Here is a 15,359-nt window from a genome sequence, read left to right on the forward strand (position 1 = left end):
CCAGAGAATCTTATGGCACACCTCAAAGGTGCCTCTAGGGTCTTGTAGTCTCTTCTGCAGCAGAAAAACACAGCAAGCTCATTCGGGAAACAAAAAAGAATCATGTGAACTAAGAAGCAGAACTCTGAATTTTCAATCCAATAACAGCAAGCCAAATATCAGGCTAACAATATTAACTTTCCCCCAAAAAAACAACAACATCCAATTTCACCATGAACCTAGTGAAAGATGCACCACTGGTAACAAATCTCAAATCTGATAATTTCACAAGAGTAGTACAGAACATAATTTTATTATCATTATTCTTCTTTAGACCTGATCACATTGACTCTTGAATAAATCTATACAGTTCAACAGTTTCTGTTTGGTATATTGTTCTCTTTTTTTTAAATTATACTGAATGATTAATGCATCTTTGTGACCAGGAAAACAAATCAGGCATATTTAAATACATATTGAGGAGTACATAATTTTTTTCCCTATTTAGTATACAAAGTATTTCATAAATATGAATTATATTACAAAAATAATTTCTGAAACGCTCACACAGCAAGCAAATTTTTGAAAATTTTGGACAACCTTGTGGGGTTGAAAGGAGTAGCACATCACTGAGAAAGGGTCAACGGGTTGTGAAGCCACAGGATAGTCTCACATCAAGACATTTCTTCCAACTGTTTATGAATGGTGCCATTTCTCTTTTGTTGGTTTATCATGGTGGGCTGGTCGGTTTGATTTTATGCCGATTTGTGGTATGCGTCAAATGGTCAGATTGATCCGTAGGGATGCAATGCATGGTTTATTTTTCAACAAAGATTTCTGCACAATTTAACATTATAAATCCAGCGGTTTCAAGATGCAGGCCATAAAGGTAACCAATTTTACACATACTATCGAATGTTCTTTCTTTTGCATGCTTTTTTTTTTTGTAAAAACTTTTCAGAGAATCTCTAAGACAGTGCCACTTACGACACTGCAAACCAAAGGGACAGATGGACTCCAGTTCCTCCACCAACTTTAATCCACACTCAAACTGGATCTCAGCTGAGGTACAAACACTGGTGCCAGTTTCTCTCTTTGCTCTCGCTCTGTGTGTGTGTGTGTGTGTGTGTGTGTGTGTGTCTTGTGCATTTGCTTTCACAAATCACAAGGAGATGAAAAGTTTCGCCATTAGGGTACAAAACATATATGCCTCTTGAGGTTAAATTCAGTGTAATACGTGTATAAAGCAACACTTTGACCATAGAGTTTTGCAGTATCCCTTAGAGGATCCCACAGGGCAAGAGTTTCACGCAATAAAATCTATTTGGAGCTCATCACACACCCCTTGGATCACCTGCCTCTAGGCCTACCAGTAGAATATCATATTTGGAAATTAAAAGTCAACAAAAGGCACTTGCATCATTAAATAAATGTCCTCGGTAGGAAATAAGATTGCATGACCTAGATTTTATTCAAAGCTGTCTGTTCTTCAAGGACTTGTAAATAGTCTGGGGAGCCCTGAAGCTTGGCTTTTAGTTCAAAATATTCGCTCTTCCTTTGTTCGACAACTATCTTACTGTGATTACCTCCTATTAATGATTTCTTGTTTTTCCTGTCTTGCTGTTTCTCCGGATACCGTATCTCAAAGCCACTGACCCCTATACTGTTGTACTCCTTTTTGCTTTCGAGAAAATTCTGAATAAATACATTAGAATCCCGTCCTGGGAATAGCTCGTCCAGTTCATCAATTGTGCTAAGTCTTTTCCTGGAATCCATATGCAATAAATCTTTATCCTTGTCGCTATTATTCCGCAAGATTACTTTCTGCCCCGGTGGTTCGGCAAATGTGAAACTCGTTTCCGTCTCCTTTAAGCCGCACGAGTGGCTTTTGGTCATCTGCTCGATGGTTTGAGGGATGAAGGCTTCAGCCCCGAGAGTGTCCTTCTTATTCAACATGTGGTCATGCTTCCGTAGCTGGAGCTGCATGGAGCTGCATTCTTGGCTCCCAAGACCTTCATGCTTCACTGATGGTTTCTTGTTGCGTCGGAGCACAAAGACCAGAAGGCAGAAAGCGACAAAGACAGTTAAGATGAGCACCACTAAGATGCTTAAAATGAGGATAGACAAGGGTACTGGACCACCTGGAGGACTTCGTATTGGACCCAGCGGCATCGTAAACGTGATCACAGGTGCGGGGCTCGTAAAAAGAGCCGAGGGCTTGTTTAATAGTTTGGGACACAATATCTCGTTTTTGAGCGACTTGAGTTCGATGTTTGCAAACTGGACGGGTGTCTCGCATTTGAGCTCCTTCACCACAATGCCTTCGTTGAGCTTCTCCAACCAGAGTTTCAGAGCCACCAGGTCGCACGTGCAGTCCCACGGATTTCCTTCCAAATCAATTTGCGTCAGGGACTTGAGCTGATCAAGCACACCACTGACAGGCAGGTACATGAAATGGTTGTTCTTCAGGTTCAGCCGGGCCAGTGGGGGGTCGGCAAAAATGCAGGCCGGCAGGCTTCGCAGGAGGTTGTTGTTCAGGTAGAGTAGCTGCAGGTTTGGCATCAAGTCAAAAGTGCCTGCTAAGATTTCCTTGATGACATTGTATTCCAAATACAAGTACTGGAGGTTGTGGAGGCCGGAAAACATTTCAGGACTAAGCCGTTCGATCTGGTTGCCGTTGAGATACAATCTCCGTAGATTTGTAAGGTTGCGGAAAACCTCCCCTTTGATCGCCACAATTCGATTGCTGCCGAGATGAAGTAAATCCAGCCCTTCAAACTCAGCAAAATCAGAAGTGTCCACATCCTTAATATAATTGCCATTCACGTGAAGTTTCTTGGCGCTCAGTGGCTTGGGGACCAGTTCGGCCAACGACTGGATATTGCGTTCTTGGCAATTGACACTTAATCCCAAATCCGAGGGGTGTGTTTTGCAAACGCAGGGGTGTGGACAAGGGGTCAGGGGTGGCACTCGGGTTTGAAAAGTTACTATTTGACTGAGGTTGCGGGTAGAGAGTGATTTTCCTGCAACTATTCCTGATATCTTGGAAGGATTTGTCGTCTTGGGAGGCTTGGTGACTAATCGGTGCATGGACGTCTGTGTTGTGTGGCCATTGGGCGCGTTGTAGCCTGGCTCCAGCTGTGAGGGAGGTAGGATACGCACATCAAAATCACTCCCTGTCCCCATGGAACACAACTCTTGCTTGTTGGTTTCTTTCAACAGCCGCCCATACAAATCACTGGGGGTCTCACAAATGGCTTCTCCAATGTAGATATTATAGGGCATGTTCTCGAGCCATGCCTTCAAAGGCAACAGATCACACGTACAATTCCAAGGGTTATCTTCCAATTGCAGCTCAACAATGCGTCCAATGTGTTCCAGCACCCCAATATAGGGCAGCTTCTGTATTCGATTCCCACGTATATCCAGGTGGGTTAGAGAAGCGAAACGGAAAATATTGTCTGGAAGGAAAGCAATCAGATTGTCATTCAGAATGAGGACCTTCAACTTGTGAAGCTTGTTGAAGGCGCCCCGTTCAATATATTTGATTAAATTGTAGTCAGCTTGGAGATACTCCAAGTTCTCGATGCCAAGGAAAGTGTCGGCTCTGAGGACCTTTAATTCATTGTTGTTCAGGTGCAACTGTTTTAATGCACTGAGACCCAGAAAAGCTCCTCCCTCAATGTTCTGTAATTTATTGTTACCCAGCTGCAAGGACACAGCGTGAGAAAAGTTAAGAAAGGTATTTGGATAGAGGATGATCAGGAGGTTGTTCTGAAAATTAAGGTGATAAAAATTAGACCAGGGTGGTTTCAGTTGGTTTGGTCTGTAGACAGCAACCTTTTCACAGTTGACATAAAGTACATTCTCCACCGACACACAGGAGCAAACATTGCAAATTTCCACAGATGAGTCAGTCTCTGGATCCGTTGAGGAGGCTGAGCTGGACAAAACCAGAAAGATCCACAGAAGCATCTTCTTGGGATCAGCAATCCAACCAGCGGCTGCTGAACAGAGACAGAGAATCTACAAAAGAACAAAAAATGGGATGTTTCAGTTGTGATCCTTCCAGATCTGTGTGTGTGTGTATATATTTTTAACAGAAAAAAAATCATTTAAGTGAAAAGTATACACTCAGCTCTTGCTGCCAAATGCAGAGAGTTACAGCACAGGAAGATCGTAAAATGTATCACAGCCATTCAAATAGGGCATAACTATACCTTGCATTTGAAATTATAACTCTGTGCCTATCAATACTTAGTGTCTCTCTCTCTCTCTCTCTCTCTCTCTCTCACTCACTCACTCACACACACACACACACACATTATACATGGGTCCAGTGCTTTTCTCTGCCTTGTGTATGACACGCATACCAAAGCAAAATTACAGCCTTCTCAACAGCCATTCCATTTCAATGTATGTTAGGTTTAGCATTCCAAATGTTGGTCTCTCTCTTTTTAATTTCTTTCTTTCTTTCTTTTTTCACATAATCTAAAGGATTTGGATCACATATTTAGAAGTGATGCACAATCCATTCCAAAGGCAGGAGAGAAAGAGAGAGATGGGGTGGTGTGTGTGTGGGGGGGAGTCAAGTGAAAAATGAAAAGATGCAAGGAAAAGAAAGCTAGGGATGGATCCAGGGAGAATGCTATTGCAAATGCATGCTCCACTCGATTGATTCCGAGTTATATGCCAGTCACTGATACATGCCTGTCATCAGCCGTTCATATTTATACTATATATATATGGTGCACTATGGGGAGATAATTAGTCTGCATCTATACAACAAAGCTGAGCCTCGCATTAAAACAAACAAACAAACAAACAAACAAAAACTAGCAGCGAGGTGCATTGTCCTGAAAGGGCACCCTAATTGCTAGTGCAAACAAAGTCATAATTCACGAGGGTGACATCACCCCAAATATCCAGCAACTTTTTGCATGCGGGAGCTTATATAATTCCACCCACCCCGCACCGGCATTGCTATGGGAGACAGGTTATGGGAGCATTGTGTACACACACCCCAATTCGGCTGCCTTGGTCAACCCAAATCTTAAGTACCACCCTGCATTCCTAGCCAGGGGCCTGCCCAGCCAATGGGACGGACGGATCAATAAATTGCTGGCTTTGTGGTTTACATACATGGCAGAGAGGGTATGCGAAAGAAAAAGAGAGTTGCAGAAGCAGAATGGGAGGGCAGTCCAGAAGCTGCCTTGGGGAACAATAGAGATGGAAGGAGTGGGGGCCATAAAAGGGGGGGGGTCCACGAAAGGGCCCAGAGGAAGCCAAAGGAGAGAAAGGAGAAGGAAGAGGGAGAAGAAGGGAGGGAAGGCGAAGGAAGGCTTGAAGGAGGTTGGGGAAGTGGGATGGAAGAGGAGCCCTGGAGGAAGGTGAAGAGGAGAGAGAGAAGCCAGGACGCAGGAGCTCCAGGGCAGAGGAGAGGAATCAACTGGAGCCTGGAGGGAAGAGTGGGAAGGCAGAATGGGAGCAGCAGAGGTCAAAAGACTGGGTGGGCAGGCAGTGGGAGAAGGAGCCAGGGCTGGCGGGTGGTGGGGGGGGGGAGAAGGAAGGGGCAGGAGGCAAGGGGAGGGACGAGGATAAGGTCTGGGGGTGGGGCCCCAGGGATGGTGGGGAGGCGAGGGATGGAGCAAGAAGAGGGCAACCTAGAGGAGGCCAAGGGGAACCTGGGGAGAGGGAGGATGGAGGGGCTGGGGGGGGGGGGGTAGGGATGCGGGAAGAGGGGTTAGGGATGAGGAGGAGGTCTGGGGTCAGAGCCAGGCCTGAGGGGCTGCTGGTGGGGGGGGGGGCAGGGGATGCTGAGGGCGGCTGGGAGGGGGCTTGGCGGGGGAGTGGAGTCCTTGCAGCTGCTAAGGCCATGCCTAGACGCCCGGCTTCGGCAAGCCATCGCCCCCCGACCGGGCTCCCTGCTCTGCCGCCCCCACCGCCCCCACCCGCGGAAGGGCCCGCCACCGCATTGCTTTGCCGCAGCCTCGCCGCTCCCGGATCGCCGGGCTCCAGCAGCGTGCGGGCAGCTCACCCCCGCCCCCACCCGGGGGGCGGTGGACGGAGAAGGGGCGCGCGCGGGGGGGGGGCTTTCTTCCCTTCTCCTCCGCCCCCTCTTCCGCTGTCTTGGCGGCCGCCTGTGGAGGGGATCGACCCAGCGGCGGCCGGCTTCGATCGCGGGGGTGTGGGGTGTGTGTGTGGGGGGGGGGGGTGGAGGGGCCCAGGAAGGAACTCATCCACCCGGGTGGGGGGGAGACATTAGCCCTCTCCAAACCGCTTTCGCGTGGATCGGCCGCCCAGCAAACGAGGGAACGGAGCTGCAAGGAGATTTCGATGTGCAAAGGAGAGATCGCCCCTCTGCACGCCCCCCCCCGCGCTGAAATGCATGCATTGCCCCCCGCCCCCCGCGCGCGCTCCTTTCCAGGTTTGCTTAGCAAGAGCGAAGCTCTGTCCCTCTACGCTCCCCCCCCCCGCTCCGCTCCACCAGCCCTACCTCTGCAGCCACAGCTCCTCTCTCTCTTTCTCTCCCTCTGTTCTGCTCTGCAGTTTCTGGGGTTGTCTCCCTACGTGATGGGGACTTGTGCTTTCTCTGGCCCCCTCCCCCCCCAACACGGATCCAACACACACACACACAGGCAGACACGCTCGGCCGCAGACACAAGGGGAGGCAGTACCCAACGCAGAAACAGAGATGCACACGCACGCATTTACACACACACACACACACGATACAACACACACCCCCACACACACAGGCTCTGCAGCCTCGCATGCCCCACTCCCCGCGTCCACACGTTCAGAAGCACCCTCCCCGAAACACGCGGCCGCGGATTCACACGAGACACGTGCCTGGAGCCCGGCACGCTCGCGCGCGGCCAGGAGAGGACGCCCGGCCAGGCCACCGGCGGCTCGCCCCCTCTGCACACCCGCCGCCGCCGCCTCCTCGCTCGCCAGCCCGGCCGCGGCTCCGGGCTGCTGCGGCGCCCTCTGCACGCAGCCGGGATGGGAGGGCGAGAAAGAGACTTCCTCTGCTTCTTGCTGAAAAGCCAAGAGAATCGTGCCCCAGAAGGGAAAGCCTCCGAGCACACACACACACACACACACACACCCCACGTATACCGTGCGCCCCCTCCCCAGTTGCAGAGCCCACCCCAAATATGGATCCTTTGCCCCCCCATTTCAGACACCACCACCCCTCAAATATGCCTCTCTGTCTCCTCCCGTTTCAGAGTCCACCAGAAATATGCATCTTTGGGCCCCCATGCCAGAGCCCCCTAAATGTCCACCTCGGTGCCCCTCAGTTTCAGAGCCCCCCACATATGCATCTTTGCCCCCCGTTCCTGAGAGTCCCTCTCCAACTATACAGCTCCGCGCTCCGCACAGTTTCAGAGGGTTCCCCCCCCCTGCGTCGCGCGCTCCGGGTTTCACAAACAACCCCCCCCCCAAAAAATGTCCCTTTTTAAAATGCATGCACGAAACGAGCCAAAGAGCTGCCTTTTTTCGGGGGGCGGGGGGGGAGGAGGAGAAGCAATGGAAAAAAATGGACGCCCCCCAATAATATGTGCTAGACAAGCACCCCCCCCCCGCCCCGCAAGCCATTGCCCGCGTTTAGATAGGACAGTGAGGACATCATCATACCTTCGTCCGATCGGTAGCGTCTTTCATGCAGCCAGCTGGAAAGGGAAGAAAGGAAGAAGAGGCGAGGGTGGGGGGGGGGAAGCCCCCTCAAAATCTCCCCACAGCTGCCTTGAAGCGACCCGCCTTGGCTGGGAGCTGGGAAGCCTGTCGCGTCATGCTGAGAAGGATCGCAGGAACCGGCGCTGCCCCCCAAGAGCAGGGATGCTCAGCGCCCAGGTATTGGGTTGGGGGTGTCTAAGGGGGGGGGGAGAGAGAGCAGAGTGGATTCTCTCCTCTTCTTCTGCTTCTGACCTAGGTGGCAAACCGGTCTCTTTCCCAAGGGGGCATCTTCCCCAAGCTTTAAGCCTCCTTAGTTTCTGCATCGCATCTCACTACCAGCAAAGGGGGGAGAGGCAGAGAGGGGAGGGGGAGTCTTCCCTCCCTCCCTCCCTCCCTCCCTCCCCCCATCCTCAAGAATTTAACCCCCTTTTCAACAAACCCGGAGGTACTCGCGACTAGAGAGAGAGAGAAAGGGTGAAAGAGAGAGAGGGAAATTCACATCGGGAGAAGCTATCCTTCTTTTCCAAGAATGACTTTCTATCTTTTCTCCCCCTCCTTTGAAAAGGAGAAAGAGATTGTTTTTGCAAGGTGGGTTTTCTTATAATCCTGCTGCTGCTTAGCCAACTTCTGCAATAGGATGGCCAAAACAGAAGTGTAATAATAATAATAATAATAATAATAATAATAATAATAATAATAATAATAATAATATTGATGGAATACACACACACAAACAACTTCTTTCACTCGCATGTTGTTTCTGATGCAAGCTCCGGCCAGCTAATTAAGAAGACCTTGCACTTATTTATTTATTTTGCGTGTTGGCTTTTTTCCTCCCCCCCCCCTTTTTTTTGGGGGGGGAGCGGGCAAATGTGATTTAAAGTGGCAATGGATATCTTCCCCCAGCGACGGGACAGCTTTTCCCCAAGGCGGAGGAATCAGTCAACTAGTCCAAGCAGAGTTCTTATTTAGAGATGTCAGATTCCAGAGAGGAGGTTAGAGGGAGCTGAAATGCAAATATGCACTTAATCCAGGCAGGGGAAAGAAACGGAGGATTTTAAAGGAGCAGAACCACCTTCAAACCCCATATCCTGAGGACGGAATGGAGTTAAAACAGTGTCTCATAGAAGAAATAATTTGCATAGCAATATAGAATAGATTCAGCAGCGATCTTTGCTTAATAAAGAGATGCAATTCTGGTTTAGAGGACTGGTCCCTCTAGACTAGGGTCCCTGTCCTCAACAGCAATAATGTTTCCCCTGTTTTCTGTCCCCAGCATTTTAGAGATATACTGCCTCTGAACATGTAGGCTTTATTTCATTTTTTTTAATGGCTTAGTTGTTGGCAGGCTTTTCTCCCAAATGTGTCAATCAATAGTATATATTAATATGAGTGACCATCCTAACATCTTGTGGCAATGAGCTCTATATATTCTGCAGTTGGTGAAGATATTTTTCTCTCCCTCACCCCCCTCCCTCCCTTCCCCACTGACAGTCATTTGGAAGACTCCAAATTATGGTATTGTGAGAGAGGGGAACACTATCCATTTATTCTCTCTCTCTGTGCTATTCAAAATTTTATGAACGTCTATAATGTCACCCCTTAATCGTATTTTTTGTTCTAAAAAACCTCCAAATGCGTAGCCTTCCCTTGTACATAGAAAGCTACCTTCCGAGTCAGATCAAGGGTCCATCTAGCTCAGCATCATCTACTCTGACCGGCAGCTGCTCCCAGAGTCTCAGATGAATATTTCCCAGCCCTACCTGGAGATGCAGCCAGTGATTGAATTTGGAATCTTTTTCATGCAAAGCAGATGATCTCCCATTTAAAGGGTGGTACTTCCTTGCAGCCGGGGAAATGACTTGACTAGCAAGCCAGAGGTTGATGGTTGGAATCCCCACTAGTATGTTTTCCAGACTGTGGGAAACATCTATATCCGGCAGCAGCACTATAGGAAGATGCTGAAAGGCATCATCTCACACTGTGCGGGAGGAGGCAATGGTCAACCCCTCCTGTATTCTGTCAAAGAAAACCACATGGCTCTGTGGTTGCCAGGAGTCGACATCAACTTGACAGCACACTTTACCCTTTACTTCCATGTAGGAAGGAGCTACACCTCCTTTGGGGTGCCTTCCTACAAAGTTTTAAACATCTTTTTGTATTTCATTGTATTTCAGCAATCCTGCTTCTGTTTTATCTTTTTAATGGTATGGTTTGTGGATTTATTTATTTTGTGTGTGTGTGTTTTATGGTTTTTACTGTTTCACTGATTTTAAGGTTTTAAATGTAACTTTTATGGAACTTTATGGTCTTTGAACTTTTGTAAACCGCCTTGAAATGCATTATGAAAGGAGGTATAAAAATTGAACATGAAATAGATAGATAGATAGATAGATAGATAGATAGATAGATAGATAGATAGATAGGGTTTTTAAAATGGATTCTAACTGTATGTTTTATTCAATTGTTTTATTGTTTAACTTTATGAGCAGCCTAGAAAACAATTTTTTATTCAGCATCCAATGAATAAGGTGGTAGTTGTTATTCCTTTCTCCTTTTGGTTGCTCTTTTCCTATTCTGCAATACCCTTCCTGAAGATATGTGCATGGCTCAGGAAATCCACTACTCTACTTGTCAAAATGATGACAAGTGAAAAATGATGTCTGATGAGTGGGGAGAAGGTAATCCTTACAAGCAAAGAATTTTTGTCTGGCTGGTGAACAGAGCCAACATTCCTTGACTCCTCCTGCCTATGTGTACACAGGGACATAGGAAGCTGCCATATATTGATTCAGACCATTGGTCTGTCTAGCTCAATACTGCAATCAACATAACGTATATAACTGTACCTGCAGGCAGAGCAGTGCATTTCCTCTCTGTATCCTGCATTTCAGGGGGGCCTCTACCCTGGTTCCCTTTGAGAATGAACATGGGTACAGTCATTTCGAGTTTTGGCAGAACTATTGATAAAGGAATGCCATAAGAACAGCCCTGCTGGATCAGGCCCGAGGCCTATCTAGTCCAGCGTCCTGTTTCACACAGTGGCCCACCAGATGCTTCTGAGAAGCCCACAGCCAAGAGGTGAGGGCATGCCCGCTCTCTTGCTGTTGCTCCCCTGCAACTGGTATTTAGGGGCATCTTGCCTCTGAGGCTGGAGGTGGCCTATAGCCACCAGGCTAGTAACCATTGATAGACCTGTTCTTCATGAATTTATTTAGACCCCTCTTAAAGTCATCTGGGCTGTTGGATGTCAGTAAATCTTGTGGCAGAGAATTCTGCAGGTTATTTTATTCCTATCTATCTATCTATCTATCTATCTATCTATCTATCTATCTATCTATCTATCACATTTATATTCCACTTTTCCCTCCTAGAAGCTCAGAGTGTACATAGTTATGTTTATACTCACAACAACCCCGTGAAGTAGGTTAGGCTGAGAGATACATGACTGGCCCAGAGTCACCCAGTGAGTTGGTTATGTGTTGTGTGAAAAAATACTTCCTTTTGTCGGTCCTAAATCCCGTGACCACCCATCCATATGCCACCCAATCCCTATCTAGAACAAAAGGCTCCTATTTAACTTATCCCTGAACTGAAGACAGAAGGCCCATTCATAGGTTATGTTCAACACTTGTACCATAAGCGTACAGTGTACACAGCTACAGATCTGTACACAGGCACAGCCATTCACATGTTATGTTGAAAACAGTACAGTAGTACACTTCTTATCTGTACCATGTATTTGAAGGGCCTGTATCCATTTTCGCTTTTAAAATGAACACAGGTACAATTGTTCACACAAACACATATACGAGTGTACAGACATCTGTACACTTGTACAGCATAATGTCTTAACTGGGCTAGAATCAACAGGCAATTCCTCACTCCATCTGAACAAATAATGTCCCTTAGAGACTGTAGAATCCAGAGGCAAGAGGTGTCATATGCAAAGACATGACAGTGAAGTGGAACCAGGAATATTAACAATTTAATGAGATAGTTTTTGTGTACAGAGAGACAAGTTCAGAATCAGACTGTTTTTCCCTGCTCTTGATGCTGGCTGTTTGTTAGCCCCGCCTCCAATCTAGGACTGAAATAAAAGTAACTAAAGCCCCATTCAAAAGCTGGCCTGGATCAAGGAATGGGTTAACCAAAAACACCATAGAGCTTAATACACACTTTAAAAATATAAACACTTTCTCGGCCTCAGTTTTTGAACAGGACCCAATGATTTCCCTGAATGTTAAAGACAGAGAGGAGCAGAATCTAAGTTGCAAAATGGGATACGCCGTTCGTTAGGCAAGGCATATGGGCTTCCACGAGTCTTGTCGAATCCTGGAGTATTGCCAACAATGCGGTCTATATTTAATAAGTTGGAAACATCTTCTTGCTGCCGGAAAGAGTGATAACCATCGCCACCCATCCTGAATAACATCGGGTATAACAAAACCCAAGGATGTCTGTGCTGGGAAGTCTTGTAATGATTCTTCGGCTGACCAGACATGTCCTTTTTAAGACAGCAAGGAAATGTTCGTCCCACCTCTCGGCCTGTCCATACATATATTGAGTCAACTGTCTATCAGAGTAAAGAAAGAGGAAGGATGCGAGAGGGAGCAACCTCCCTCCAAAACCCGGTACAGCATCCGACTTCTCCACATGGGCAACCTTTCAAAGGGCAGATGCAAGAGGCAGCCGCATGAAGCTGTGAACACACTGGATTTCAGGCAGAGTCACGGCAGCCGGGAGAAAGTGATGCCAAATAAAGCAGAAGAAATGCCGTCAAGTATACGTCTCTGCACGGTTCCGGATTCTTTCCAGCTGGCTTCCTCCAGTTTATCTAGGAGACCTCTCCAAGCGACAACAAGTAACCTATCGCTTGCATCAGGGAAGCAGGCATCAACCGAGGCCGCCTCGCTCGCTGGAGTCTCCGAGGGGAGGCCGGTCCCTTTCTCTGCATACATTATTCACAGCAAGTTGTTGCCTTTGAAACTGGATACAATTTGACAATGGGAAATTGCCATTTATGGACATTTCCCTGCATTTCCCCACCTCTTGGTAAACATCATAACCTCAGAAGCTCTTAGGCCTAGAAACTTGCAGGCTGGCCTACCTGGATAATTAGGAAAACAGAAACTGCTCTATACCAAGTCCAACCATTAGCCCATCAATATTCAGCGTTGTCTATACAAGGGTTTCTTAACCTTGGGCCCCCAGATGTTGTTGGACTGCAACTCCCAGAATCCCCAGCCACAAAGGCAATGTCTGGGGATTCTGGGAGTTGTAGTCCAACAACATCTGGGGGCCCAAGGTTAAGAAACCCTGGTCTATACCAATGTGTGGTTCTCCAGATGTCACTGAAATACAACTCCAGTAAACTACAACTCTGATAAATTGTAGCTGCAGGTGATGGGAATTGTAGTTCTCTCAGCCCTACCTTGGCGATGTCAGGGAAGGCATGCATTCCACTGAGCTATGGCTCATATTACAGTGCACACACAGCCGTGGAGCCAGCCAAATGGCAACCCCCTCCAGATACGCCCATGCACGTGAGGTCACGGGCACATGACTCAGGCTCCAGAGGAGCCCAGAGTAAGCTCTCTGTTTGTTATTTCAGGCAGCGCCAGCTGGAGGAGAGAAAGGGGAAAACATCCTATCAGGCAGCCAGTGCTGCCTGAAATAACAAGCTGAGAGCTCACTTGGACTCTCAGCAGCCTGGGCCACACCCCCTTTGTGCATGATGCCCCTCCCATGCCCGGTCTGCTGAGAACCTGGGTGAACTCTCTGTTGGTTATTTCAGGCAGTGCTGACTGCCAGATAGGATGTTTTCCCCTTTCTCTCCCTCCAGAGCGCAAGCCACGGGGCTTTGGCGGCCCTTTTCATTGGTGGCCCGGGTTCTTTGAACCCTTTTCGCACAATGGTGGCTACACCCCTGTGCTCACATTGAGTCTCCCATTCAAATGCAAGCCAGGGATGACCCTGCTTAGCAAAGGGGACAATTCATGCTTCCCACCACAAGACCAGCTCCCCTACCTTTTGCATCATCTTCATCTTGCATCACCTTCTGAATGCTGAAGCTCCCAATTGGCTAACCCTTCCTATTTATACTCTGTGGTACATCAAGTGATGGTCTGCAGGAGTGAATGGGCCAACCCACTTCCTCTACTGTCCCATGATTATGCAGTATTACAGATCAGATGGGCCAAGTCTGAACTGTTCTGGGTGCCCGGAGACCCCTTGCACCTGCCATTCAGGTCGTCATTCTCCATTAGTTCTGCCAAATCCTATGAGGCTCGTCAACTGGCATGCTTGCTATGGTAATCTGCATGCAAAAGATACTGTTAAGTCTAGGACTTGTTGCTTCCTTTAAAGAGAATTAATGTTGCAGGGATAATGTTCGTAGAAAAATTAAGATAACTGCCAGGGCTGTTTGTTCATTGCTCTGCTTTAATCTTTTCCTCTCTCGCTTCTGGGTTTGGGTATTTTTCTTTTTCTTTTTTTTAGCTGCCCTAATTTTGTCAACTTTTGCATTCCCTATTAATTTCAATTAGGTCTTCCAAAGGCTCTTGTATTTGACAAGCGATTTTATGCCAACTTTAACAAATTTTTAAAAAGTATTTGCTTGTTCCCCAAGTGATTTCCCCCCAATACATCACATAAAGTAGAGTTTACTTAGTAGACCCCAAAGAGGGAGTCTTTCATGAACATTTTCAGCAGCATGAAAAAGCAGCCCCCTTCAATGCCATCTTGGAAAGAGTTGCCCTCACTCTGAACTGGCTTTGTTTGCTCTCGGTGATGTAATCACAGCCAAATATGAGTGTCTATATATGCACATTTGTAGTATTCCGTAGGGCTATGAAATTATCAGACCCAATCCGATAATAATATGCTGCAAGTGATTATTGAATCGTGCAACTGATAATTGTTCCAACTGGGATCGAATCACTCAGTGTGTCATTATCAGGGTCAATACATCAGCCCATAGGAAAGAATGGATAATCATTGAAATGTCTATACAAATATTATTGTAAAGTCAGAATGGAACAGTAATTTAAGGTATGATGGACCTTTCTTAGAGTTGATGGTGGACCCTTCTTGGGGCTTGAAAGCACCCTCATTTCATGCAGAAGTGCGAGGGTTTCTGAGCAGCAGCTAATGCCCAAAGAGGCATTGATTTGGAGCAGGATGTCAATTATATAACTGTTCTCTTTCCTCCCTGAGCATTTTTCATATATAGTACCTCACCAGATTCAACAACAAGCAGGTTGTGTGACATCAGAAACTGCGAAAAGCAGCATGGAGACAATCTATCCATCATCGGATGAAGTTCAATACAGCCCAATAATATATATAAAATATTGTAGTGGGCGGTGCCGATATTAGCACTTTCACATCAAAATTGACACGACACGATGAAAATGTCGCTGATTAGGAATGTATTGAATTGGATCCGATTATTGCTCCAGTTCAATACACAGCCCTTTTATTCAGTGGCATATTATCTCTGAGCATGGACCTTCCATGTACCTATTGCAGCTACTAGCTATTCATAGACATATCCACCAGGAACTAGTGCATTGGAAACCACAGTCTGTCGCCACACCTTGTGGCAGTTAGTTCCACATGTCAATTGTGCAGTGTGCAAAGAACTGCTTGATTTTGTCTTTCCTGAATCTTCTGCCTATCAGTGTCATCGGGAACTC

The 15,359-nt window shown here is 47.1% G+C and overlaps 1 protein-coding gene across 4 annotated transcripts; it reads right to left on the reverse strand.

Annotated features, from left to right (window-relative positions):
- Positions 1 to 276: 276 nt before the first annotated feature.
- Positions 277 to 8,000, reverse strand: SLITRK4 (SLIT and NTRK like family member 4). 4 transcript variants are annotated; one of them, XM_053274230.1, is made up of 2 exons: positions 7,621 to 8,000; positions 277 to 4,005 (listed from the first exon to the last, which is right to left on the reverse strand). In XM_053274230.1, the coding sequence occupies exons 1-2, from the start codon at positions 7,645 to 7,647 to the stop codon at positions 1,441 to 1,443; spliced, it is 2,592 nt and encodes an 863-aa protein (XP_053130205.1). In that variant the 5' UTR covers positions 7,648 to 8,000; the 3' UTR covers positions 277 to 1,440. The 4 variants fall into 4 exon arrangements, with proteins under 4 accessions (XP_053130205.1, XP_053130207.1, XP_053130204.1 ...); XM_053274232.1 differs by lacking the exon at positions 7,621 to 8,000 and adding an exon at positions 6,832 to 7,093; XM_053274229.1 differs by lacking the exon at positions 7,621 to 8,000 and adding an exon at positions 6,476 to 6,785.
- Positions 8,001 to 15,359: the final 7,359 nt, after the last annotated feature.

This window comes from Hemicordylus capensis, chromosome 11 (assembly GCF_027244095.1).
Source record: "Hemicordylus capensis ecotype Gifberg chromosome 11, rHemCap1.1.pri, whole genome shotgun sequence".
NCBI classification, from domain to species: Eukaryota; Metazoa; Chordata; class Lepidosauria; order Squamata; family Cordylidae; genus Hemicordylus; species Hemicordylus capensis.